Genomic DNA, 26,051 nt, shown 5'->3' with positions numbered 1-26,051 from the left:
TTAATATTATTTAAATTCACCAGTGGAATTCTTGTTCAACCTGACTCATTCCTGAAGAGAAAGTTGAATGAAGTTCTGACCATTCATAGAAGGAATGTCAATGTCTATGCCAATAAGTAAGAAATACCAATATTCCTTACTGTGAAAATCTGGTTTAAAGTTACTCCTTCCTGGGCAGGCAGCTGTATAGGTGGTTAACTTGACCGTGAAGAAAATGTCAATGTCTAAGTCATAGGCTAAGAAACATCATAACTCCTATTGAAATCTCTTTCAAATATAACTTAATCCTATGCAAGCAGCTATATGACATCAATATCAACGGAAATTATGTGAATTGATAAGTCATTGACAAAGAGTCACCATATTCCTTTGAAAATCTCTTTCAACTGTCACTTACACTCAATACCTCATTGTCGGGTTAGGCACTACTTAAAAGTACCCCAGATACTCTAATGTATACTTTTATTAACCCCAGGTACAGAAAATACGTTTAAAGCCACCAAGTCATACTCCAGGTCATTTCTTAGTATATTTTCCATACCACGGTTACTTTGTAGTATACTTATAAGTACCCGGGGTACATTAACCCTTTAACGCTTAGATATGTATTTTGAGACATTTGTAGTCCCTTTGAAAGTTAACTTTAAATACAGACCTTTCTTACTAGATTCAAGTTTTAAAGGCTTTATTTCCAACCCTTTGATACTGATGAGCAGCAAACAGCATAAAACCTGAGCAGTCTGCGAGTTACTCGCAGGCTGTTCTGGTTTTATGCTGTTTGCACATAGCCATTTTCAATTTGCTTCTAATTGGGAAAGGGTTAAAATAGTACCTTAGCAGACAATGACCTATCGGGTGTCACTTACTCCTGTGCAGGAAGCTGTATGAGATCCTTGTCCATGAAGAGGTTATACAGGAAGCTGTGCACGTCGTCAAGGGTCTCTGGTCCACCCATGTTCAACATAAGGATGCCTGTCTTGGGCTTCCTGCAAGGGACAAGGTTGACTTTCAAATTTATATGAGACTTGTTCTGGAAAAACTGGGCCTATGCATGTGCATAAAGTGTCATCCGAGATTATGAATTCGGGACATTTTCTGCCAATACTCCATTTTCCTTAACAACAGACTTCTTTTATACAAAAACAGTCCATACAAGCAGAAAGTGCTGTCCCTGATTAGCCTGTGTGGATTGCACAGGCTAATCTGGGATGAGACAATACAAGGCTCATATATATTGTCCTTCACCAACGAACCAATGAAATTGTCCCACCTCCATGCTGTTGTTATTGTTAATGCTTTTTAATCAAAACAAATTTATAACTACCTACACTTAACTAGCAACGCTTTGTAAGCCATGGGAAAAACAAACTTCTTAAAGTTTGGCCTCAGAATTTGGAGATATTTAAAATTTAGATTTTATAATAATGTACTCATAGTTTAACTAAAATGTTTTTAGGAGCTTTGTCACAGACGTGACGAATACCCCCACATGCTGCATTGACACAGAATATTTTGCATGTTGTCTTCACAATAAAACAGCGGACACCATGCTCAATGTTTAAAACACACTAAGTGACCCCGTGACCTAGTTTTTGACCCAGCATGGCCCATGTTCGAACTTTTACTACACATCATCTAGATACAACTTCTGACCAAATGTGGTGAAGATCGGATGGAAACTACTTGAATTAGAGAGCGGACACCATGCTGAATGTTAAAAAACGCACGATGTGACCCCGTGACCTAGATTTTGGCCCGGCATGGCCCATGTTCGAACTTGGCCTTGAGATCATCTGGATAAAACTTCTGACCAAGTTTGGTGAAGATTGGATGAAAACTACTTGAATTAGAGAGCGGACAACATGCTGAATGTTTAAAACGCATTAAGTGACCCCGTGATCTAGTTTTTGACCCAGCATGGCCAATGTTCGAACTTGACCTACACATCATCTAGATACAACTTCTGACCAAATGTGGTGAAGATCGGATGAAAACTACTTGAATTAGAGAGCGGACACCATGCTGAATGTTAAAAAAAAACGCACTTAGTGACCCCGTGACCTAGTTTTTGGCCCGGCATGGCCCATGTTTGAGCTTGGCCTAGAGATCATCTGGATAAAACTTCTGACCAAGTTTGGTGAAGGTTGGATGAACACTACTTGAATTAGAGAGCGGACAACATGCTGAATGTTTAAAACGCACTATGTGACCCCGTGACCTAGTTTTTGACCTGGCAAGGCCCATCTTCGAACTTGGCCTAGACATTATCTAGATACAACTTCTGATTAAGTTTGGTGATGATCGGATAAAAACTACTTGAATTAGAGACCGACCGACAGACCGACAGACAGACAAGGTCACTCCTATATAGCCCCCTAAATTTCGTTTGTGGGGGTATAATAATTTATGAAATTAATAATAGTTTTTAGTGTGAAAATGTTCATCCATTTCAAAATAATGTCATTGGATCATTTGATATCATAAATGCTTTTATCAAATAATTGTATACCAGTATAGTTATAAGTATGTGTATTGGTGCCAAGTTTACAACAAATTCAGTCCTGCTTCATTAGATTTTTGACAGTTGTAGTTGGTGGAAAGTAGCCAGCAGGGAATTAGGTCAGGCACTTGTTACAATGCCACTTTTCACCATTTGTCAGGTCGTTTTGTTTCAATGTTTCAGCTTTAAGAGAGAGGCGGGGTTAACCCTTTGCATGCTGGGAAATTTGTCGTCTGCTAAAATGTCGTCTGCTGAATTTCTAAAATTAGCATTGTCTTCGATTTTTTTCAAAGAATACTATTAGAATAGCAAACAGTTTGGATCCTGATAAGACGCCATGTTCTGTGGCGTCTCATCTGGAATGAAACTGTTTGCAAAGGCCTTCAAATTCATTTCCAGCACTGAAAGAGTTAACAAGTTACCTGTTATCTGAGCTGCTGAATCGTTTGCTTCCATGGTAACTGCCACCAGGTACGACTGTCTTAATCAATGAGCTACCAACACAGTGTCTCAACATCACTGAAAGCATAGATATTCATGACATTGTATTGACTTTAACCCATTCCCACCATGAAAAAGTAAAGTGAACATGGCTTTTTGCAACCAGCATAACACCCAAACAGCCTGCGAGTGACTTGCAGTCTGTTCAGTTTTTTAGCTGTTTGCTGCTCATCAGTATCTCATAAGGGTTGAAAATAAAGCCTTTTAAACAAGAATCTAGTAAGAAAGGTATTCAATGACATTGAACTTTCTAAGGGACTACAAATGCATCAAAATATGTATATTTATTAATAGTGATAAAGGGTTTATGCTAATAAATGTTATGTCATTCATATGTTTGGTTGGATCTTTATTAACTTAGAAGCATATCATTTATACATTGGTATCTAACTTAGTTCATCTTTTTACACTGCTCCTGCGCAGACTTTCTAGCAATAATTGAACAGTTCACTAGTGCACAAATCTTTGTGATGCTTATGTCAGTTAAGAACACTCTATTGGTCATTGTCTATTCTGGTACTACCCAGTAGTTAAAATTTACCTGGGTACTCATAAGTATACTGAAATGAACCCCGGCAGGGAGGAAAATTATGTAGATTTATTTTTATTAAGCAATTTGCGTGCATAATGCAATGGCAAACCAAACAAGAGCTGTCAGAAGACACCGCGCTTGACTATTCAAGTGCTTGACAGTATAATGTAAGCCATCCTGGGGAAATTGTTCATATACAATAAGGTGATGGTAATATAGTCATATTCTAAGTGGAAGAGGACAATGATTGAAACATAATGATCGCTTATGATTTAAAGAAGTTGTATTTTATAGACGATTCTGAGTTCAGGTATATTTTCCACAAACTATCGACCATTTGTAAAGACATAAAACAAATTAAGAAGATTTTATTTCAAGTTTGACAGCAATAGCTTGGGTGGGATGGTTGGACGGTCCTTCAAAAATAAAATAAATAAATATTTGTTGTTGTTTTTTTACCATGTTTAAAAAAAATATTTTTGGGTTGGGGGGGGGGGGGGGGTGGAGAGGGGGGTATAATGCAGGTGTGAGGTCATTTTAAATTATTATTTATTTTTTTTTAGGGGGGGGGGGGTCTGGGGTGGGGCGTGGGGGATGGTTTGGGTGGAGTCCCTTGTGGTATGTCAGGTCAGTGTTGTTTTGTAAAAAGTATGAATCAAATCTGATCATATATAGAGAAGTTATGGCAATTTAAGCAAACTTTATGAATTTGACATTGCGAGTCAAGGTCATTCAAAGGTCAAGGTCAAATTCAACTTGCCAGGTACAGTACCCTCATGATAGCAACAAAGTATTTGAAGCTAGAAAGCAATAGCCTTGATACTCTAGAAGTAAAGTGGATCTAAACACACAATATAACAAAATATTCAAAGTTACTAAGACAACAAAGGGCCATAATTCCATTAAAAAGCCAACCAGAGTTATGCAACTTGCCCTGTACAGTCCCCTTACGATAGTCAGCAAGTTTTCCAAGTCAAAATGCAATAGCTATTATTCTTTAGGAGTAAAACGGACCCAAACACAAAACTTAAGCAAATGTTCAATTATCTAAGTATAAAAGAGGCCATAATTCTGTCAAAATGTCAGTCAGAGTTACATTACTTTGCCTCCACAGTCCCCTTATGATAATTAGTATTGCAAGTATGAAAGCAATAGCTTTGATACTTTAGGAATAAAGTGAACCTAAACACACAACTTAACCAAATTTTCAATTTTCTAATAATCAAAAGGGAACAAAATGCTTGAACAGTTGTCTGCTCTTGTTTATAGATTGGTAAAGAAGTATGCAAAATATAAAAGCAATATGTCAAGGAACATGGAAAATATTTGAGGTGGTACACAAACTATGACATAGATTAATCAATAATATGCATATTCTAAGTGAAAAAAGGGCCATAATTCTTACAAAATGCTTGATACAGTTGTCTGCTCTTGTTTAAGATTGGGGTCATGTTGGTAAAGAAGTATGCAAAATATAAAAGCAATATGTCAAGGGACATAGAAAATAATTGAGGTGGTACGCAAAGTCTTTAACATTCCAATGCTCAAGCTCACGCTTATGACAGGTTTTTTTTCCCACTTTTTGGGAAGATAGCCCATGGATATGGATTTGGGAATTTTATCGGCATTTTCATGAAATTGGGAAAATAAATTTATTAGCCTTTTTTACCACACGAAAAGTCCACAGATAAGGGAAATACTTAATTTGATATAACTCTTTATAATCATTCAAATTAAAAGAAATAAATCATATAATACTTTGTTTGAGATAATTGAATTAAAATTGAGATAAAATACACATTAGACACTTATTTCTAAAAAAAAAAAAAAAAAAAAATTTTTTTTTTTTGTAAATTGGGAATTTTTTGCCACATTTTGGGAAAAAAGTATACTTTTTGGGATTGGGAACATAGCCGAATTTCGGCTATAAAATCGGGCCAAAAAAAACCCTGTATGCCGACGCCAGGTGAAAAGGATAGCTCCACTTTATATATTTCATATATAATAGTCGAGCTAAAAACAACAACAGACATTTAAATAAACACCTTCTTAAACTTAATAACTATATATATTTATGAAAACCTTTTAACTTCACATTTAACATATTAATTATTGTGCATGGTAAACAGTGATCAAAACATTTATGTGATCCAATGCCTGTGAAGGATGACGGCAATCTTTCATTTGAGCTCAATGTGTGTCTTTACCTTTGAAATATGGTTTACAATGTCACAGTGCTAAACCAATGACACTTAACCACAGGATCTGTAGTTCAAGATTTGTTCACATGGAATCTGTCTTCCCACCTCCCTATCATTTGTAAGGAATTTATGCGAATCTCATAAATGACCCTGAGACAACCCGGATCCGTGGTAAATATACCAAAATATATTATTTGCTGTTGTCTTAGTCTGAAGGGGAAAACCGGAGTACTAGAAGGAAACCCCACCTATCTGGTTTGGTGACCCTGTGCAAACTCACTTTACCTAGAAGTTGGGATTGAAGGATGCTCGCCGAGGTAAGAAGCACCATATGTACCATATGGAAGCGGGAAGGTTGGTTAGCCATGTAAACTTTAATGAAATTTGTTTTGATAAGCATGTACTGGGTTATAAAATGACATTTTAAAATCTGTCCACATTCATGGTTTTAAATTTGCAAGTGGGCTCTATCATATAAAGTTATATCCCTGATGTATTAAAATAGGCCTACTGTGCAGCGAGCAGTGTTATCTTTTACAACGTTCTCAATTTGTATACACCTTCAGTCTTACCTCACAGTGTCTTCTTTCTATAAATGTGTGAAACTGTTATGAAAAGTTGATAATTCAAGAATTTGTCTAAAACTTTGAAATGTACAGTACCTGAATATGTTATTCGAGCCAATAAATGTCTAGCTTCAGTGAACAATCAAACGCGTGTCATTATTATTAAAGTTATGCAACCTGTTACCTATGTGATGATACATGTACATCTTTATAAATCAACTTCGAGTTTTGACATATGTCACTTAACTTGTATTGAATGCATTGTAACTTTACATAACTGACATGCATTAACAATAAATTATTCTTATACAGTATCACTGGCCACATCTAATGGCACACTAGTTTGACCTTAAATTAAATATTTACCATCGAAAATTTGTCTTCGAAGAGTTGCCATTTGTTAAACCGTGTTATAAAACACGAGGAAACCCCTTCTAAAAATAGGTTGCGTCAGGGATTCCATTTGTATATCCGGGCTGAACAAAGATGTCAGCGCCCATTAATTGTTTACGTGTCAAAATAAAAATTAACAACTATTAACATTGACTGCAACTAGTTTCCGCCTGAATTGAACTTTATAAAAGGGAATTAATCATGGCATTTTCATTTTCTAGGAAAGGTAAAATGCGCATTTACGATATGGCCATTTGTCGTTGCTATTTTTATTACTGAAACTGTCATGGTTTTCGGAATTACTTATTACTTTCGGATAGATTCTTATCAGCAGTTTCGGACCAGTTTCAAATAATTAAGCGTCTCTACTTCAAGACAGTTTGTATAATTCAGCATATATTGAGATTTTAAGTATTTATTGGGCTTAAGGTAAAGGAAAGTGTCCAGTTTCTATGCTTACATGCATATGGATTGTGTTGAATTGTGATCCTGATCATGCAGTGGACAGTCCATGTCCATAATGGTCCGTCTAAAACGCATATATGACTCATGAATATGAACGAAAAGTGCGAAGATGAACGAATATAGGCAATATTTATGCGTTTTTTTGCAGTTATTTTTTATAAACAAATTACTGTTGAATGAAAAAATCACAATATGTGATAAATCTGATAACATTGCCTCAAAATATAGAGCACCCTTATAGCGGTGTTCCGACTGCTCGTTCATATTCGCGGATATGAATTTTGAGTTACTGAAATTAAAATGCCAATGAAAAACACACTAAAATTCATTCGATCATAACATTACACATTAAAGGAGTTTATTTTTGTTCACAAAACGATTTGCATATAAAAATAAAGGAAAATAATTCATTTAAAAAGTCATTATATGTTCATATCCGCACTTTTCAGTCATATCCGCGGATATGAGTCATATACACAATTTAGTCGTACCCTGTACATAATAGAACATTTTAATATCAGACTATAAGTCGTTGATGAAGCATGTTCTGAATAGATCAACTCATTTGTTAACTATGTCAGGAATGGTGAAGTCATTGACAGAGTTAGAACTCAATAGTTGCAATAATCCAACTCCCACCTATTGACCCTCCGTATCGATGAGCTGTACGTATGCACCCATAAAACCATAAAAGCTCAGAGCATTCAAGAAGAACTAAGAACTCAAAAGACTCTGCCAAACATCATAAGAGCCTGTAAGAAAAAATGAGATTAGAAGCTTGTAAAACATTTGGTATACTCAAGTCATGGACAAACCATGTCATGAATGGACCAAGTGCAGGGGTTTTTCAGCACTGTCTGCGCCTCCGGAATACAGAGGCGTTCCCAAACAAACGGACTCAATCCCAAACCAAATTTTTTTTTCCCCCAATTTCCAAAAAAGAAAAAAAAAATATTTTTTTTTATAAAGAAGTGTCTTATGACCTATGATGATTAGATTATTTATGTCCAGCTGATGTGTATCATACCAACAAGCACTGCTGTGGTTGAGCGAGGATTCAGCACCATGAACCTGCTGTGCTCCCCATTACGCAGCACATTCACACAAACCAAACTTACTCATCAGATGCTTACCTGCATTGAAGGTCTAGACCTGAATGACAAAACATTGGAGGAGCTGTGTGATGCTATCAAAAACAGAAAGCAGAGAAAAATTATGCTGTAACTTGTGTGACTAACCAGTGTTTGTTTTGGTAAAAAATATCTGCTATAAGTTTTTGACTGTACAGTTCTTACCTCAGAGTGTAACTGTAACTGAAAGACAAAATTGCAGTACTTGAATAAACGTTGATCATGCCCAATATTGCATGTGTTTATATAAAGAAGACAAAATAACAAATAAAAACAAATTTATTTGTTAAACCACTGACTTATTTAAGCATGATAAATTCACAATGTTGTCCCAAAATGTGCCGTTTCATCGAAGCAAAAATTCCCAAAATGGACAATTTTGTAGATAAAAAATTCCCAATTTGGTCAGACTCCTTTTCCCAAAATAGGCAGAAAAACCCCTGAAGTGATTTACAAACCAGGTCCTAAATGGACCATGTGAATGACTTACCATGTTCTGAATCAACCAAATGATTGACATACTGTGGCCTGAATGCACAAAGTAATTGAGTTACCAATTCTTTGATGGAAAGTGTGATAATGAAAGATCACAAAAGGCACATGGGGCTTGCCGCTTAAAAAGGTCTTTTTGAAAAGGCAGATAAGTCTTGGATGACATAAAAAATGTCGAAAGCCAAGTACTTTCTTAGTCAACCCTTTGTAACTCAGAAATTTAAGCATAATCTTCATTTTCACACTTTTTACAAGTCCAGACCCGTCTAAAAAAAATAATTTCAATTTATGAGCAAGAAGAGAGAAGTGATTAAAAAACTATATCTTGTATATACCAAATGATTGACTGACCATGCTTTAAATGTACCGAGTGACAGACTTACCATGTCCTGATTGGACTGATTGATTGATTGAATCATTGATACAGCAAGTCCCCTAGGCCATCATGGCACGTTGCTACTAGCATTCCTTCTTTATTCTGAGTGGTCTAGGGACATTCCTCAATTCCAGCCACATGCCTTTAATTAGGTACCTAACATGTCAAAAATGTAAAACATTATACTGTTAAGGAAGACCGCAATCTCAACCGTAAAAAGATAAGGATTGCTTGATTGACAATGATAAATGACGGCACAGGCTGGTCTGAGCTACCCATTTTAACAGGACGCAGGTAATACCAGTATGTGACTATTTACAGTGCTGCTAGTGCTGGGGGTGGTGTGGCTGATTGTGTTGCTGTGCCTCTGGTTCCCGGACCTGATGCCCCTGCCCTCCTTCATCAAGCAGCGAGCGCTGGGACACACCAAAGTAGACGCTGAGAATGGTTAGTCTTAAAACCTTCACCACTTAGATGGGCAGTTTGAGGCATTTTTATGCCCCCGATGGAGGGCATATAGTGATCGGACATTTCGTCCGTCTGTCTGTCTCTCCGTCACACTTTGCATTTAGGTTTCGCATTTAGGTTTTGAAAAATGCTCATAACATCTATGTAGCTTCAGATAGCAACTGGATGTTTGGCATGCATGTGTATCTCATGGAGCTGCACATTTTGAGTGATGGAAGGTCAAGGTCATCCTTCAAGGTCAAAGGTCAAATATATGACTTCAAAGTGATGAGCAGCAAACAGCCTTAAACCTGAACAGACTGCAAGTTATTCGCAGGTTATTCTGGTTTGATGCTGGTTACATATATCTATGTTTATTTTGCTTCTGAGCGGGAAAGGGAAAGTATAAAATAATATGTGATTGTTCATACTTGATGCATAGAAATGAGCTCAAGCAAAGTTCAAAACTCTACTGACAAACATTTATCTTGTTGAAGCTCTACTAACAATTCTATTCTTTTCAACAGTGCTGAACACAGCCTAGATTATGTCAAATATAATCTTTTATGATATGTACATGTTATTTTTCATCAGTTTATAGTAAAACTTACCATGCTGCACTAATGAGTTGGACTTATGTTGTAGATTCTATTTGTTTGCGCAACAATTATTATTTATAGCGTTTTTTGTGTATACATGTATAAATAAATCAACAAATATCATTTAGCAGTTATATTTCACAGGTGGTCCATTTTTACATGCCCAAGCCTTTCAAATGGCGCGGTTCAACAAGTCAGCTCTTGACCAAGGAGACATTATCCATGTGTGCATAACATCTGATGAGAACACACTGGGCGGGATGGTGGCACTTGTTAACAGCATTGACCTCAACACGCGCCATCCTGTCATGTTCCACCTGGTCGTTGACCAGAACAGCCTTGCGCATATCAAGTATAATATTTGAGTTGGACTCTACAAAAATGGGGCTTAATGCATGTGCGTAAAGTGTCTTCCCAGATTAGCCTTTGTAGTATGCATAGGCTAATCTGGGACAACACTTTATGACTAGACTGTTTATAAGATTGTTAAAAAGAGACATTATTTTATCAAAAATTTCTTAAAAACGGAAAGTGCCACCCTGAAAGCCTGTGCTAACTGCACAGGCTTATGTGGACTAACACTTTTCTGCACATGCGTTAAGACCCGTTTTCCCAGATAGCTGCTAATTAATAGTTCATTCTTATATTTCATCATGGTTTGCATTTTATTTTGCATGTCATGTTCATTAGACTAGTTAACATGTAATAGAACATGAAATAATCTGTGTTATATAGTATTTAATCCAGCTTTTTAATTCATAAAATCACTTACTTTTTTTTATAAAAAATGCTGATAAATTCTAGATTTTACTGACATAAAGATGAGCAATGTAAACAATCCAAATATTTCTTTATCAAATTGGCTGAAAGTGGCTTAGTGGATATGAGATCCCTAGCAGCTGGGAGGTCCCTGGTTGAATCCTTACTGTTGCAGTGTTTTTTAGATCTCAACCAACCAACTTTAGAAACCAACTACATGTTCTTCTTAGGAAATTGACTTGAGAGCGTTTCATTAAGCCTTAGGATTTCGATGCCATCGAGCTTTAATAGTTAAGTTTAACCCATTTATGCCTAGTGGACTCTCCCCTCCTTCAAATATGGATCCATTTATTTCCAAAATTAGGGATGTCTAGTTTATTTATTTCTATATTTAGAATATTACTTACTGAAATTCCTTCCAGCAAACAGCGCAGACCCAGATGAGACGCCGCATCATGCGGCGTGTCATCTGGGTCTACACTGTTTGCAAAGGCCTTTTTTCTAGACGCTAGGCATAAATGGGTTAAACTAGGTTTTAGATAAGAATTTTCATAATGGTTGTATTACACAAGGAACCGTTCATAGAATGTGATTACCGATATACTAAGTTAAATAACAATATAAACTTAAAAATGTTGCAGCTCAGAATCATGTGTAATTTTTCCTAATGGTTCAACTACAACACATACAAAATTCAAGACTTCAGATATTGATGGACTACAACTAATTCTAGTTTAAGCCCAGCTCTGGGAAAAATGCATTTCTGTGAAGTGTTGTCCCTGATTAGCATGTGCAGTCCACGCAGGATAATCAAGGCAGACACTTTCCTATGGTATGCAATTTTTGTTAAAAGGAAGTCCCTTCTTTATGAAAATCTCGCCAGCGAGAAAGTGTCTTTCCAAATTAGCCTGTGCAGACTTCATTAAGCCCCTTTTTCCAGAGTGAGACTCATTAATTTCTCCGTGATATATTTCAGGACGTGGATTGAGGGTTCTCGTCTGCGTGACATCATGTATGAAGTGAAAGCCTTTCCTGAGGAATGGGTGGCAGGGAAGATTCAATTGAGAGGCAGTCGACCAGAGTTGGGCAAACCTGTATGTGTCTGATGTTCAGTATGAACCTTAGTTTTAGCCTATTTATTTCAGCTTGATTACATTGAAAGCCTTAGGCCCTTGAAACGCTTTTTAATCCGTTTCCTGGGTATAACCAGTACTTACCGTGTTTAGGGGAGATCGAATGCCGGACAAAAACCCTCCCGGATAAAAACCCTCCCGTCAGTTTTATAGGGGCCGGACGAAAACCCTCCCATGAATGAACGGGGGCGGACAAATACCCTCCCATGAAAAAACAGGGGAGGACAAAAACCCTCCCATGAAAAAAAACGGGACCGGACAAAAACCCTCTCGTGAAATCTGAGCCACGAATTCAAGTACCAACGATTATTTATGAATTTTTAATCCGAAATCGGTTATTTTCGAATGTCATTTCCGACATTTGTATTTATTTTGTAGTCGGTTATCCGAGATATTTATTTTTTTGTAATAGTGACTTCACTTCAGTAGGTAACATTACACTATATATTGACTAATTAAAATATTTCCGAATTGAAATGTTATTTTACACCCAATCGACGTCAATTATATATGTTTGAACTAAGATTTTTATTATTACTTAGTATGATAAGAACTACGATTTTCATGATTACTTAGTATGAATAACAAGTAGGGTGTTTATATAAAATACATAAAATATCAAATTGTGCGCCGGTCAGTGCATTAAGAATATCAAAGTCGTGTTTCTTTTTTATTCATCATCGCAAAAATAACAGACGTGGACACAGGCTTCCCAAGACATTCTTTATTTCGTTTGTCTTCACGCAGCTTCATCGCTTCGACGTGAAACTGATCTCCCTCATGGTTGTGACTTGTGGTTAAGTTTATTGTCGTCATATTTATGTCCGTGACTACAGCGCCCTTACAAGACTTTGCCGCGCGTTGAGAACATTCCCAGCGTATAGTTGATTTTGACGTTTTCTTCTTAGTGGAGACGAAGCCATTGTGCGCGAGTCTTCACTTCCATTTTGGATGTATGCCTTTACACAAACAAATTGCTTTTTTATATGTTGCAGATTCACAGTATGATATTTAAGCAAATGTTGTCAGCATTGAGTGATTTTTTCGGATTAATGAATGCATCATTGTGTGAAGCAAATACATTTGTCGGCGTTTTATTGGTTTTAATTGATTCTGTGATAAAACTAATAAAACTCAAAGTAGTTGCAGATTCACAGTTTGCTATTTTGAGTATATTTTGCGGATTAATGAATGCAACAATGTGTGAAGCAATTACATTTGTTGGTGTTTGATTGCTTTCACGGGAGCGTTTTTGTCCGCAGTTGCAGATTCACAGTTTGCTATTTTGATATATATTATTGTATGACATTAACTAGTTAATTGTTATGATTAGCTGATTAGTGGGCCTAAATAACCGAATCATTGACATATTTGACAATACAGTATGCTTTATATATTGTCTGCAAAAATGCAAATGAAAACGTTACAGTCAAAGATAAATAAAATAAGCAATTAAGACAAATTAGTTACATGCTAACGAATTGTTAGTTGTTAACAGAATTTTACTTTCATTTTCGCAAAGTTTTCAGAAACTTCCCGGAAAGCACGTTTTTTGCATGAATGAGCGTATGACGCGATTAAACGTTGCACTGTATTGTTTTGCATTCAATCTAAATTTAAATTCACTTGTCTATAAATGGCCTCATTTTATGTTTTAATTGATGTTGTTATCATATTGGATTATCGGATATATATGCACATTAAAAAGCGGTATGTTTGCGGTTAATGGATACACATTTTCTTTCAATTTCACACCCCTGAAAACACAATACACAATACACACAATGGGTAATTTTGTCGGATTAATGAATGCAACACTAAGTGTAAAATTTCTTTTACAGGAGGGTTTTTGTCCGCCTCCGTTTTTTCATGGGAGGGATTTTGTCCACCCCCGTTTTTTTATGGGAGGGTTTTTGTCCGCCCATGTTTATTCATGGGAGGGTTTTCGTCCGCCCCCTATGAAAATGACGGGAGGGTTTTTATCCGGGAGGGGTTTTGTCCGTATTCCGGGGAGATCTAAAGAACGTTCCCTCAGTCTTGATTGAACACGTGACCTCCCGGTAACTTGGTTGACACCATATTTATTACGCCACTGCAACTTAGTATGAACCTTCATTCTTATTAACATCTACTAGATATGCTTATTTATTTCCAGTGAAAGATTTTTGTATTTTTAGCCGGTTTAAGTTTATACAATTATCTGAGAACAAAATCATACTCGCTGTTTTTAAGAGCAAATTTTTATAAGACACATTTTTTAGTGCTGCATGAAACGTGTACATTTGCCTTAACTGTCAGTTCAGTCTGCAGTCTGTCAGATTTTTGAATCAGACATATCTAAAAGTATTTAACCGCTGGATTTGTGAAACTTCATGAAAATTCAGTAACTGTTGTCAACATGTGGACTTAAAACCCATGGCATTGGTTTTGTGGTTGCATGTTTGTATAGCTCTTGCGTCAGGCAATGTTTTGTGAAAGCTCCTGTGTTGATGATACCTATTGCACCAAGAACTTTCAAATATATACTTCCTTATTTCTTGGAAAAACAAAATAGTTTTCAGTGTTCAGCGTCTTTTTTTCCCGTTACAACTGATAACATTTTTACATGTAAGTACAGACATTATTTTTTGTGAACAAAAACTGTCACTAAATTGGCTTTAAATGAGAACATTATGAATGTGTTGTGTTTTCAGTTGAACTATGCTCGTTACTACATTTTCAGTTGAACTATGCTCGTTACTACATGCCAAGACTGTTCCCAGATCTGCATGGAAGAATTATCTTCATTGATGACGATGCCATTGTACAAGGTTCCTTTACTTCTTATATATTATCATTTATGCAATATCATAGTGTATATGGTGTCAAATTTTATGCTAGCTATTAATTTAAAAAAATGTCATTCACAGTTGCACTCAGAGCTTTTTTTACCGACTTTGTAAAGCAGCCTTTGGCCTCTCAATTTGTGGAAAAAAAAAGAAAAGAAAAAGAGTCGCAGACTCTTCAATCTTTAAAAAAAAATTAGTTGCAAACTCTCTAAAATTGTGAAAATTTGAGTCGCAAATTGTTCAAAACAGCAATTCTCTAAGAGGAAAAAAAAGCCTTAGTGACCTGTTAATATTGCCATTGTCAGGTGACCTGTATGACCTCTACACTATGGAGCTGAAGTCCAACACATGGGCAGCATTCTCTGATGACTGTACAGGATCTAACAAGAGGATCACCATGATGAAGGTAAGATTGGGCCAACATCGTTTATTAATGAGCCTTGCTCCGAGAAAACAGGGCTTAAAGGGACCATCAACCACGAATGATGAAAAAAGGAAAAGTTATAAAATACAGTATTTTTATGCCCCCTGTAGGGTGGCATATAGCAGTTGCACTGTCAGTCAGTCTGTCTGTCTGTCTGTCTGTCCGTCACACTTTTGCGTTAAGGTTTCGAAAAATGCTCATAACTTCTATGTCGCTTCAGATGTAACCTTCATATTTGATATGCATGTGTATATGAACTAAGCCTTTCCATGCGCAAACAAATTTTGACCCCTTTGACCTCAACCTTGACTTTAGGAACCGCGTTTAGGTTTTGAAATCTGCGTTTAGGTTTTGAAAACGCATTTTTGGGGGGCATATGTCTTTCCGATGGAGACAGCTATTGTTTTACAATTATTAGTTTATATTGATTAAAATATCACGATTGGTATATTACATTACAAAGTTGTTAAGTTTTCATATTTTCAGTATATTCAGTAATACATTTTACTGGGTACAGGTACCAGGTACTACCAGTTAAATATAAATAACGCAAGTAGATTGATCATCATCGTCACGTGGTAAACCCAGGAATGCAAATTGTGTATGCATAGTGAATTGTATATATTTTAATAATGCATACCTTACTATATATAGTAACAAATTTGTTCATGCCATTATCACCATTGCGGTGTCATTATAAATATTCGACCCTAGGGCGGATTATTTATATTCGGCCCTCAGAATGTGTGTGCGTGATGTTCAACTGGAAAAAAAATGGCGTCCACATCCAGTCTTAGCCATAAAAAAGTAAAACATCTAGGTTGTTGTTCTACTCACCGAAGTTGTGTAATAACCATGTTTATTATGACGAGTTAAAATTCTGAACATATTTCTTCATCGCAATCCATCTCTTCCATTTTAAAGCACTGGATGTAAGCAGGCAATTCTTTGTGGATAGACATTCTTTGATCGACTGACAAAGGACCGACTTATTCATCAAAGAAATTACCCTTTTAATTCAACATCGAATTCATTCGAACAGTTAAAGAACAATTCACTTACACTTTTCTTAAATTTAATCCATCAATTATTCAACAAAACATTGCTTTATTCGACATTTAAACAAATCGAAAATGCAGTCTCACCAGTTTCATTCCAGTTTTATATCCCAACACTGTTATTCACATTCATCATATTATAATAATCCATCGTAAACACACACACTTATTGTTCAATGCTTAAAAAATATTTAACTGTTTAAAAAAAAACACTCCAAGTCCGATTTGTTGTTATCCTTAAATCCAAAGCGTCTAGCTTGTTTCCTCATTAAAATTACGTCACATGTGATGCGTCATAAATTGCATAATCAATTCAAAGAAAATATAAGTACGGAAAGCTGGTTCTTCTTAAATTTTAGTGAAGGACCAAAATAGTATGATTTTATGACTCAAAACCTGTGCCCATCTATAATTTAGTATAAAAGTAAGATATATATTATAGACGTTAATACACGGCTGAGCCGGGCCGGGCTGGGCCGTGATAATCGGCCCCAGGTCGCAAACTGCCCTCGGGCTAAAGCCCTTGGGCCATTATGCTCCCTGCGGGCCGATTATCACTGCACGTCCGGCTCAGCCGTGCATTATCCTCTAAATATAAAATGATCAATCTACTTGCGTTATTTATACATGTAGTGTGTATATTGTTATGTCACCTATTTTAGCACTGTACTTACGATTTCACATCGCAAAATTTTATTACCGAATATACCGAAAAATATTAACTTTTTTCAAGTAATGAAATATACCAGTCATGATATTTTAATCAACATAAACTAATAATTGTAAAAAAACACGGTATTTTAGAACTTTTCTTTTTTCGTCATTCATGGTTGACGGGCCCATTAATGCATGTGCGTACAGTGTTGTAGCAAATAAACCTTTGCAGTCTGCGCAGGCTTATCACTAACGACACTGACGGCTTTTTTTGTATTTTTTGTTTAAAGTATCTTTTTAGCCAAAATTCAATTTAGGTGGTAAGTGTCCTTCCTGATTAGCCTGTGCAGTGAACCCCGTTTTCCCAGATGAAGCTATGATTAATGTGTTGACTAGGTGAAAGAATTGAGTTCTATATAAGTAATTAATATTTGTTTGTTCCATCACACAGGTGGTTGGCTTGTTCATGTTCATTTTATGACTGTAAAAAAGAATGAAAATTTATTTAGGGAACAAGTAAAGTTAAGCCATTCAAAGTGGTACACAAATTCTTATATAATCTGATTTAATTATGGTATTTGTCAGTTACTAGCATAGGCGATGTATGTGCTTATAAGAGATAACTTTGAATTGCTAAACTTGACTTGTTTCCTTATTTTCATATTTATTTAAAAGGTCATAAAATGTGATATATTTACTTACATAATTAAAGTTCTTGGAATACATAATATAATATATATATTATTAATATAATAATTAAAATAAGTTTAATTTATGTAGTGATATTACTGAAATACTCTAATATATATATGCACATGCAAAACATGCCTTTGCAGAATTTATACACAAGTTACATAGACTTGAAGAACAAGAATGTTCCCTTATTTTCATATTTTTTGAAAATGTCCTAAAATTTATTTTCTTACAAGGCTATACTACTTGGAATAAATAACATATTACATAATCAAATAATTATTATTAGTTGAATGAATGCAGTGATATGAAATACTTTTAAATTTGTCTTTAAAAAAATCCTGCTCATGCAAAACATGCCTATCAGAATGTATATGCAAGGTACATAGACTTCAAGAAGAAGCATGTAAAACATAACTAGATGGAATAATATAAAATATTTATGATAAGTTACGGTGAATGCAGTGATATGAATGTTCAGGTTTTATGCTGTTTGCTGCTCATCAGTAACAAAGGGTTGGAAATGAAGCCTTTAAAACTTGAATTAAGTAAGAAAGGTATTTAATAAAATTTAACTGTCTAAGTGCTACAAATGTGTCAAAATACGTATCTAAGTGGTAAAGGGTTAAAACATCTTTGAATACGATGCCACTCATTCAAAACATGTCTTTCAGAATGTATACTCAGAGTACATAGACTTCAAGAACAAGCAGGTACAGTTGCAGGACATGAGCCCCATGGAGTGTTCCTTCAACAGCGGGGTCTACGTGACTGAGATGGACCTCTGGAGGAAGAACAACATCACCGAGCAGCTTGAGCGCTGGATGACTCTCAACACAGTGTATGTGCTTCTGTTTCTTATGCCATAGGCGGCGCTGCATAGTTTCAGACTAGCCTGCGCAGTCTTATCACTGTCTGCTGTTAAGTTAGGCAGGTTTCGTGATCTAGATATCAGATACTCAACACAGTGTTTTGTTTCTTGTGCCTGCGTAGCTCCAGACCAGCCTGCGCAGACTGATCAGGAGCTACACTGTCCGCTGTTAAGTTAGGCAGGTTTCGTGATCAAGATAGCAGGTTCTCAACGCACTGATAAGTTTCTTGTGCCTGCGTAGCTCCAGACCAGCCTGCGCAGACTGATCAGGAGCTACACTGTCAGCTGTTAAGTAAGGCAGGTTTCGTGATCTAGATATCAGATACTCAACGCACTGATTAGTTTCTTGTGCCTGCGTAGCTCCAGACCAGCCTGTGCAGACTGATCAGGAGCTACACTGTCCGCTGTTAAGTTAGGCAGGTTTCGTGATCTAGATAGCAGGTTCTCAACGCACTGATTAGTTTCTTGTGCCTGCGTAGCTCCAGACCAGCTTGCGCAGACTGATCAGGAGCTACACTGTCCGCTGTTAAGTTAGGCAGGTTTTGTGATCTAGATAGCAGGTTCTCAACGCACTGATTAGTTTCTTGTGCCTGCGTAGCTCCAGACCAGCCTGCGCAGACTGATCAGGAGCTACACTGTCCGCTGTTAAGTTAGGCTGGTTTCGTGATCTAGATAGCAGGTTCTCAACGCACTGATTAGTTTCTTGTGCCTGCGTAGCTCCAGACCAGCCTGCGCAGACTGATCAGGAGCTACACTGTCCGCTGTTAAGTTAGGCAGGTTTCGTGATCTAGATAGCAGGTTCTCAACGCACTGATTAGTTTCTTGTGCCTGCATAGCTCCAGACCAGCCTGCGCAGACTGATCAGGAGCTACACTGTCCGCTGTTAAGTTAGGCAGGTTTCGTGATCTAGATATCAGATACTCAACACAGTGTTTTGTTTCTTGTGCCAAAGGCGGCCTGCGTTGCTTCAGACCAGTCTTCCCAATTGCTCAATCTGATCAAAAGCTGTGCTGTTTGCTGTTTAGTCAGGCAGGTTTCATGGTCTTGTTACCAGACAGGGTCAGGCCTTGAAGAATCCACTCCACCGCTCGCATATGCGAGTGAAGTTGACGGTCGGGCGAGTTAAGTTTGTTAAATACTCAACCGACAGGGCGAGTGCTGTTTTTCAAGTTGAGAAATATAAATTCAGTTCCAGAACTCCTGCCACATGGATGCAAATTGCGAACAATTTTTCGAACAAACAAAAAATAGGTTTAGTACACAAAGAAAATGCACTTTCATTTGACAATGAAAAATGACGTCACAGGCACAGTAAAAATAAATCTCGAAATTGGCTGCGCTCTTTTCGTAGGTGTCAGTGCTCTTAGCTAATCGATTAAAAGTGTGGCTCTGGAACAATTATTAAAGGCCTGAGGGTTTCTCCAGACCAACCTGTGCAATCCTGCAGTCTGATTAGGAACTACACTGTTCACTGTTAAGTCAGGCAGGTTTCATGGTCTCATCAGTGGACACGGTAGCTCCTGACCGGACTGAATGTATTATTCCTTTAGCATCAAGTGCATTTAAATGTAAACTTGTTTATGTGTATTTCTTGTAGTAAGAACAGTATTATTGAGCAGCTTGAGTACTGGAAACAGTGCACATGCTGTGAGACTGTCAATCAATGTTTTTGGTATTGATTTTTTATAGCGCATATATTCTATTGTCAGCAAGTGAGTGATGATTTGTTTTAAGTTTAGTTCAGCTATAAATCAAATTATTTTTAACATTATTATCATCTAATGAGATGACCTATTCTCTTGTGTACTGGTTTTGAACTAATATCATAATGCCTTAATTAATGTACATTTACATTTATTATCTTATGCTTTTTTTATAAATTAACATCTACAAGTATTTTTTAACTTTCTTGTTTCAAAAGCTGAAGCTTCATACAGGCAATCTTCAATCAATTTTGGGAGAAAAGACATTACTAAGTTTTTTAAAAAACCTCATAAAAATGCTAACAGAGTTCAAACCTCTGTATCACCATGGTGTTCACTTAAGCCTCAATATCAATGTAATAAATGGAAGCATTCCTATAATGGAAATTGAGACCGCCTTCAGACCGGGATGTTCCACTTTTGATCCCACCTCGGAAGCTTTCTCAATATCTTTTCAATTAAGTAATGTTTCTTCCCAGATATTGGTCTCAAAAGACTCAACAGTCACTTTTATGAAGCAATCAAGTTGAAGAAAATGATTAAACTTATAATTATTAGTGTATTTCAGTGTATTGTTTTGCATATTGCAGAGAGGAAGTCTACGGTAATGAGAAGGGTGGAGGTGGCTCACAACCTCCCATGATGCTTGTCTTCTACAAGAAGTACACCCACCTTGACCCGAACTGGCATGTCAGATACCTCGGTACGTTTGTCAGATACCTCATTACGTTGCTGGGTAAATATGCTGTCTTGCATGTCCATTACCTTGGACGCAGGTTTTGATTTGTTTTGATTTGGAAGGCTAATTTAAGATTTATTTTGTTTGTGTCCATTTATTGCCATATTTAAGAGTATTTAAGTCATATGACATGTTTTATTTGGATCTCTGTCAACCTACGCACACTTTAAGTGTCATTCAACCAACTCACACTTCAACTCAGTATGCTGGTTTACCATTACCATGAGTGCTTCCTTTTACCAGAAGCTAATATCCCCCCTACTTGCAGTAGACAGATTATATGATGTCACTTCAATACTGTTAAAACAGTTTTAAAAAATGTTAAAAAACACATACGCAAAAGCATATTCAGATGAATGGAGACTTATTTTTCGAATACTTGTCTAAATGCACATGTGTAAACTGTCATCACAGATTAGCCTGTGCAGTCTGCACTTATTTCTTTTGTGTTGTTTTTTTTTTTCGTTTGAAGGAAGTTTTTTCCTTGCAAAAATCAAGTTAATGTCTACAGTGTCGTCCCTGCTTAGACTGTGTCTACTGCTGCATAGGCTTATCTGGGATGACACTTTACGCACATGGAGATTATGCCCAGTAATCCTAATACTAGGCTCAATGAATGAATAAGTTCTGGGTTTGATCATTTAGGCTGGACGAAGGGTTTTCTTTGTATAAATCAAGTTGAGGCAGAAAGTGTCATCCATGATTATCATGTGCAGACTGCACAGGCTAATCTGGGCTATCACTTAACGCACATGCATTGAGCCCAGTTTTCCAGAACGCAATTCATATGACTGCAATACTGTTAAAAATGGTAAGAAGTTATTGAAACAAATAAGCAAAAGCATTTTCATATCAATTAATGACTGAGTTCTGGGTTTTATTGTTCAGACTGGACACGAGGTTTAGTGTTATAAATTAAATGAATACCAACAAACCACTCAGGTATTTTCTGGTAAATGAATGACCGGAGTTCTGTGTTTTATTGTTCAGGCTGGATGCAGGGTACCAGCTATAGAGCTAAATAAATTACTTGAGGTCTGTATTTCATTGCTCGGGCTGGATGCAGGGCTCAAGCTATAGAGCTACACAGTCAATGAATGACTAGGTCAGGCTAGCTCAGCTGGTTAAACACTACACTTTCAGTTGAATATTCAGAAATTAACATTCTGGCCTGGCCACACAAAGTGGGTGGGGATCAGTCATGAAACTAATGCAAGTACCGATCCATGAAAGACTTGAGTTCTCTGTTTTATTAGCTCGACTATTATATATGAAATATATATAGTAGAGCTATCCTTCTCACCCCGGCGTCGGCGTTCCCGTTCCTGTGTGCGTGAGTGTTGGAATGTTAAAGTTTGCATACCACCTCAAATATTTCCTATGTCCCTTGACATATTGCTTTCATATTTTGCATACTTCTTTACCAACATGACCCCAATCTATAAACAAGAGCAGACCACTGTATCAAGCATTTTGTAAGAATTGTAGCCCTTTTTTCACTTAGAATATGCATATAATTGATAAATCTATGTTTAAGTTTGCGTACCACCTCAAATATTTTCTATGTCCTTTGACATATTGCTTTCATATTTTGCATACTTCTTTACCAACATGATTCCAAACTATAAACAAGAGCAGACAACTGTATCAAGCATTTTGACAGAATTATGGCCCCTGTTATACTAAGATAATTGAACATTTGGTTAAGTTTTGTGTTTTGGTCCACCATTTTACATCTAAAGTATCATAGCTATTGCTTTCAGACTTGGAAAATTTGCTAACTATCGTAAGGGGACTGTACAGGACAAGTTGCATAACTCTGGTTGGCTTTTTAACGGAATTATGGCCCTTTTATGTCTTCGTAACTTTGAATATTTTGTTAAATTTTGTGTTTAGATCCACTTTACTTCTAAAGTATCAAGGCTATTGCTTTCAAACTTCAAATACTTTCTTACTATCATGATGGTACTGTACCTGGCAAGTTGAAGCTTACCTTGACCTTTGAATGACCTTGACTCTCAAGGTCAAAATGAATAAATTTTGCTTAAATTGCCATCCCCAGAATCCCCCCCCCTGAAAAAATAAATCTCTTTTTTTTCTTGTTTTTGAAAGATCATCTATTAAATGACCACACACCCACATTATACCCCCCTCTCCATGATGGCTTACGTTTTACTGTCAAGCACTCGAATAATCGAGCGCGCTGTCCTCTGACAGCTCTTGTTTTTCATATGCATTAAGCTCAGTAATTTCAGAATAAGGCTCCCTGTTTTATGTAATTCAGGCTGGACACGGGGCACCAGCTACACAGCCCCGTTCCTGCGCCAGGCCAAGCTCCTGCACTGGAATGGTCCCATCAAGCCCTGGGCTCGCGCCTCCCAGCACTCCAACATCTGGGACCGATACTTCATCCAGGACCCCATGAAACGATTTGTGCCTGTCAGGAAATCTTAAACTGGATTCATTCCTGTCAGTAAATTATGAACACGATGTGGTCCCATCCAGAAATTTTGAACTCAATTGGTGCTTGTTAGGAACTTAATTTATGTTTAATTGTTGACTGTATGTAGGTATGGGTGTGTGTATTTGTGCTTGCATGTTATGTTTCATGCTGTGAAGTGTATTTTTTTGAGTGTTGAACATTGGATGTCAAATCAGATTCAAGACATGAAAATGTTTTTGTAGGTTTGGAAATCGCGATCTTGCTTGATGTGTGCTCACATCTGACTTATAAATCAAGTGTGTTTGTGTTTTTTGTGTGCGTGTTTGTTTTTTCTTCATTTTGTATTATGCAGCGTTTTGAGTGTTGTAAATAGAATAAAATCAAAAGCATGCAACAATTCTGATAATCTGTAAAATTTCAAACTTCCTTGATGTGTGTTTACATCTGACAAATGTTGCATGATTGTGTGTGTATATGTGTGTGTGTTATGATTTACACTGCTTATCAGCAGCTTTTGGAGTGTTGAAAGTTTAATGTTAAAGAAATGGAACATATGAACAGATTTGTGCCTGTATAAAAAAGACTTGAAAGTGCCATCAGCTGAAATTTTACTAACCAGAAAACTTTTGCTTGATAGGTGACCTGACAATGAAATTGGTATTTGTGTATATGTTGAAGCTTTTGAAAGTAATGCATGTTTAATCAAACAGAACCAAGAACAGATTTATACCTGTTTAATTCTTAATGATGAAGTATTGCATTTATGGATTTAAATATAAGAACTTTAAACTTATGTTTAATCTAAACAAACTGGGAATCAGTGCAATAGAATAATCCTTAATCAACCTCTCCGCTAATAATGTTTGATCAAAGACTAATCTTTATTCTTTTGTATGTAATTTGATGCTGTTTGTTTTGACTGAAATTTTGACATTTTTGTATAATTTTTTACATTTTTGTCTAGATATGTGAACAAATGGTGTAAGAAAATGGTTCTAGTTCCAGCATGAATGTTAACCTTTCTAACAAACACTTAAATAGTGCATGCACATTTAGTTGTCTCGAACTCTTTGCTTTGATGGGTCTTGACATACTATGGTGCTCACATTGTCATTTCTTCTGCTTGTTTTTAGAGAGGAAAATAGTAATAATCGCTGATTTGCCTTCACGTTAAACTGTATATTTAGAGTTATACTAATTGGTAGCTAAGTACTACACAAATATAGACAACTTCGTGAAAATGTAAAGTTTGTAAACATATTTTTTGACATTAGAATTTATAAAGTTGTGTTCATACTGTTTTGATTAAACTTGCTATGCCATTCATGATTGACAACTTTTATGCCCTTGAAGGAGGGCATAAAGTGATCGGACTGTCCGTCTGTCCATGCTTCCATCACACTTTGCGTTTAGGTTTCGAAAAATGCTCATAACTTCTATGTCCTTTCACATAGCAACTTGATATTTGGGGTGCATGTGTATCTCATGGAGCTGCACGTTTTGAGTGGTGAAAGGTCAAGGTCATGTTCATCCTTCAAGGTCAAAGGTCAAAGAAACATGTATCAAAGCAGCACAGTAGGGGCATGGTGTTTCTGACAAACACATATCTTTTTTATTTACTTTATTCACATGAAAAATAAATAATGATCATATTTGAACAAAATATGTCAAAAACTACTTTCCTTTCGATGTTAAATGGTTAAAAGAATTTGTTATACGATTTATAAGCAGTTCAAACATAATGTATGATACGTTGTTAGATGTATAAATGGAATAATTTATATTCCAATAATGATCATTTGTTACAATTTAAAAATACTCATGTTTCAACTATTTGTTTCAATTGTTCACTTATAAATTACACTAGATGTGATATATAGTATTCCATGCATGAAACATAAACTTCATGTCTTAAGTATTTAAAGTGAACTGTATGTCTGGTGTGACCAATTATAACAAGGTAGTTGTTTGTTAGTTTAAACACTTAACTATCAACATCCTAACCACAGAAGACAACTAACATAATTAGTCTGAAGAAAGATATCATAAACTGTCCTTTTAGGATAGCACTCTGGTCATTAATACATATAAAATTATTAGAAATGTTCCTACTTTTAAACTTAAATTTGTTCAGACGATAAAATGTTTGTGCTTATTGTTCAGAGGCAACATAATGTTGAATGTTTTACTATGGTGCTTCTTTAATGTAACTGTTTAAAGGTGAAATTTGTATGAGGTTTCTCACCTGAGGAAAATAAAACACACAAGACCAAAGGTTGATGATATAAATATATATGAAGGAAGTACAAACACAAGTGGCCGGTCTTGCTTATTATTTTTTTTTACAAATTAGGATGGAAAGTTTATTGTTTTTAAGCTACTGTTAAGTGTAATGACACTCTAGTCAATTATGATCATGTTGTTTTCAGTTGTGTTTGTTTTTTGCATAACATATTTATTCCGCTATGCACATTTCTAATTGATAGTAATTTGTATGTCAACTGCATTTTTGCTTGCATAAAAATAAATCCGTCCAGGCTGTCA

General features: G+C 36.3%; 2 protein-coding genes across 3 annotated transcripts in view; one reads left to right on the top strand and one right to left on the bottom strand.

The window, feature by feature from the left end:
- The window catches only part of LOC127832035 (ferrochelatase, mitochondrial-like), a 23,876-nt gene extending 17,080 nt beyond the window's left edge, over nt 1-6,796 (bottom strand). Inside the window, exons 1-3 of one of the 2 annotated variants that reach the window (XM_052357174.1) lie at nt 6,667-6,796; nt 2,923-3,019; nt 867-986 (exon numbers count right to left, since the gene is read on the bottom strand). In XM_052357174.1, coding sequence (XP_052213134.1) covers nt 867-986; nt 2,923-3,019; nt 6,667-6,697 — 248 coding nt within the window. In that variant the 5' untranslated portion in view covers nt 6,698-6,796. Of the gene's footprint in view, nt 1-866; nt 987-2,922; nt 3,020-6,396; nt 6,548-6,666 lie in introns of those variants that run through there. The other variant, XM_052357175.1, reaches the window with a different exon arrangement.
- On the top strand, nt 6,754-26,051 carry LOC127832036 (glycosyltransferase 8 domain-containing protein 2-like). Its single transcript, XM_052357176.1, has 9 exons — nt 6,754-6,919; nt 9,478-9,603; nt 10,347-10,554; nt 11,938-12,055; nt 14,817-14,904; nt 15,228-15,328; nt 18,426-18,592; nt 20,916-21,028; nt 23,349-26,051. The coding sequence occupies exons 1-9, from the start codon at nt 6,895-6,897 to the stop codon at nt 23,516-23,518; spliced, it is 1,116 nt and encodes a 371-aa protein (XP_052213136.1). The 5' UTR covers nt 6,754-6,894; the 3' UTR covers nt 23,519-26,051.

Source organism: Dreissena polymorpha, chromosome 5 (genome assembly GCF_020536995.1).
Source record: "Dreissena polymorpha isolate Duluth1 chromosome 5, UMN_Dpol_1.0, whole genome shotgun sequence".
Classification (NCBI taxonomy): Eukaryota; Metazoa; Mollusca; class Bivalvia; order Myida; family Dreissenidae; genus Dreissena; species Dreissena polymorpha.
The sequence above is the reverse complement of the archived record's forward strand: the minus strand, read 5'-3'. Positions and strand labels throughout refer to the sequence as shown.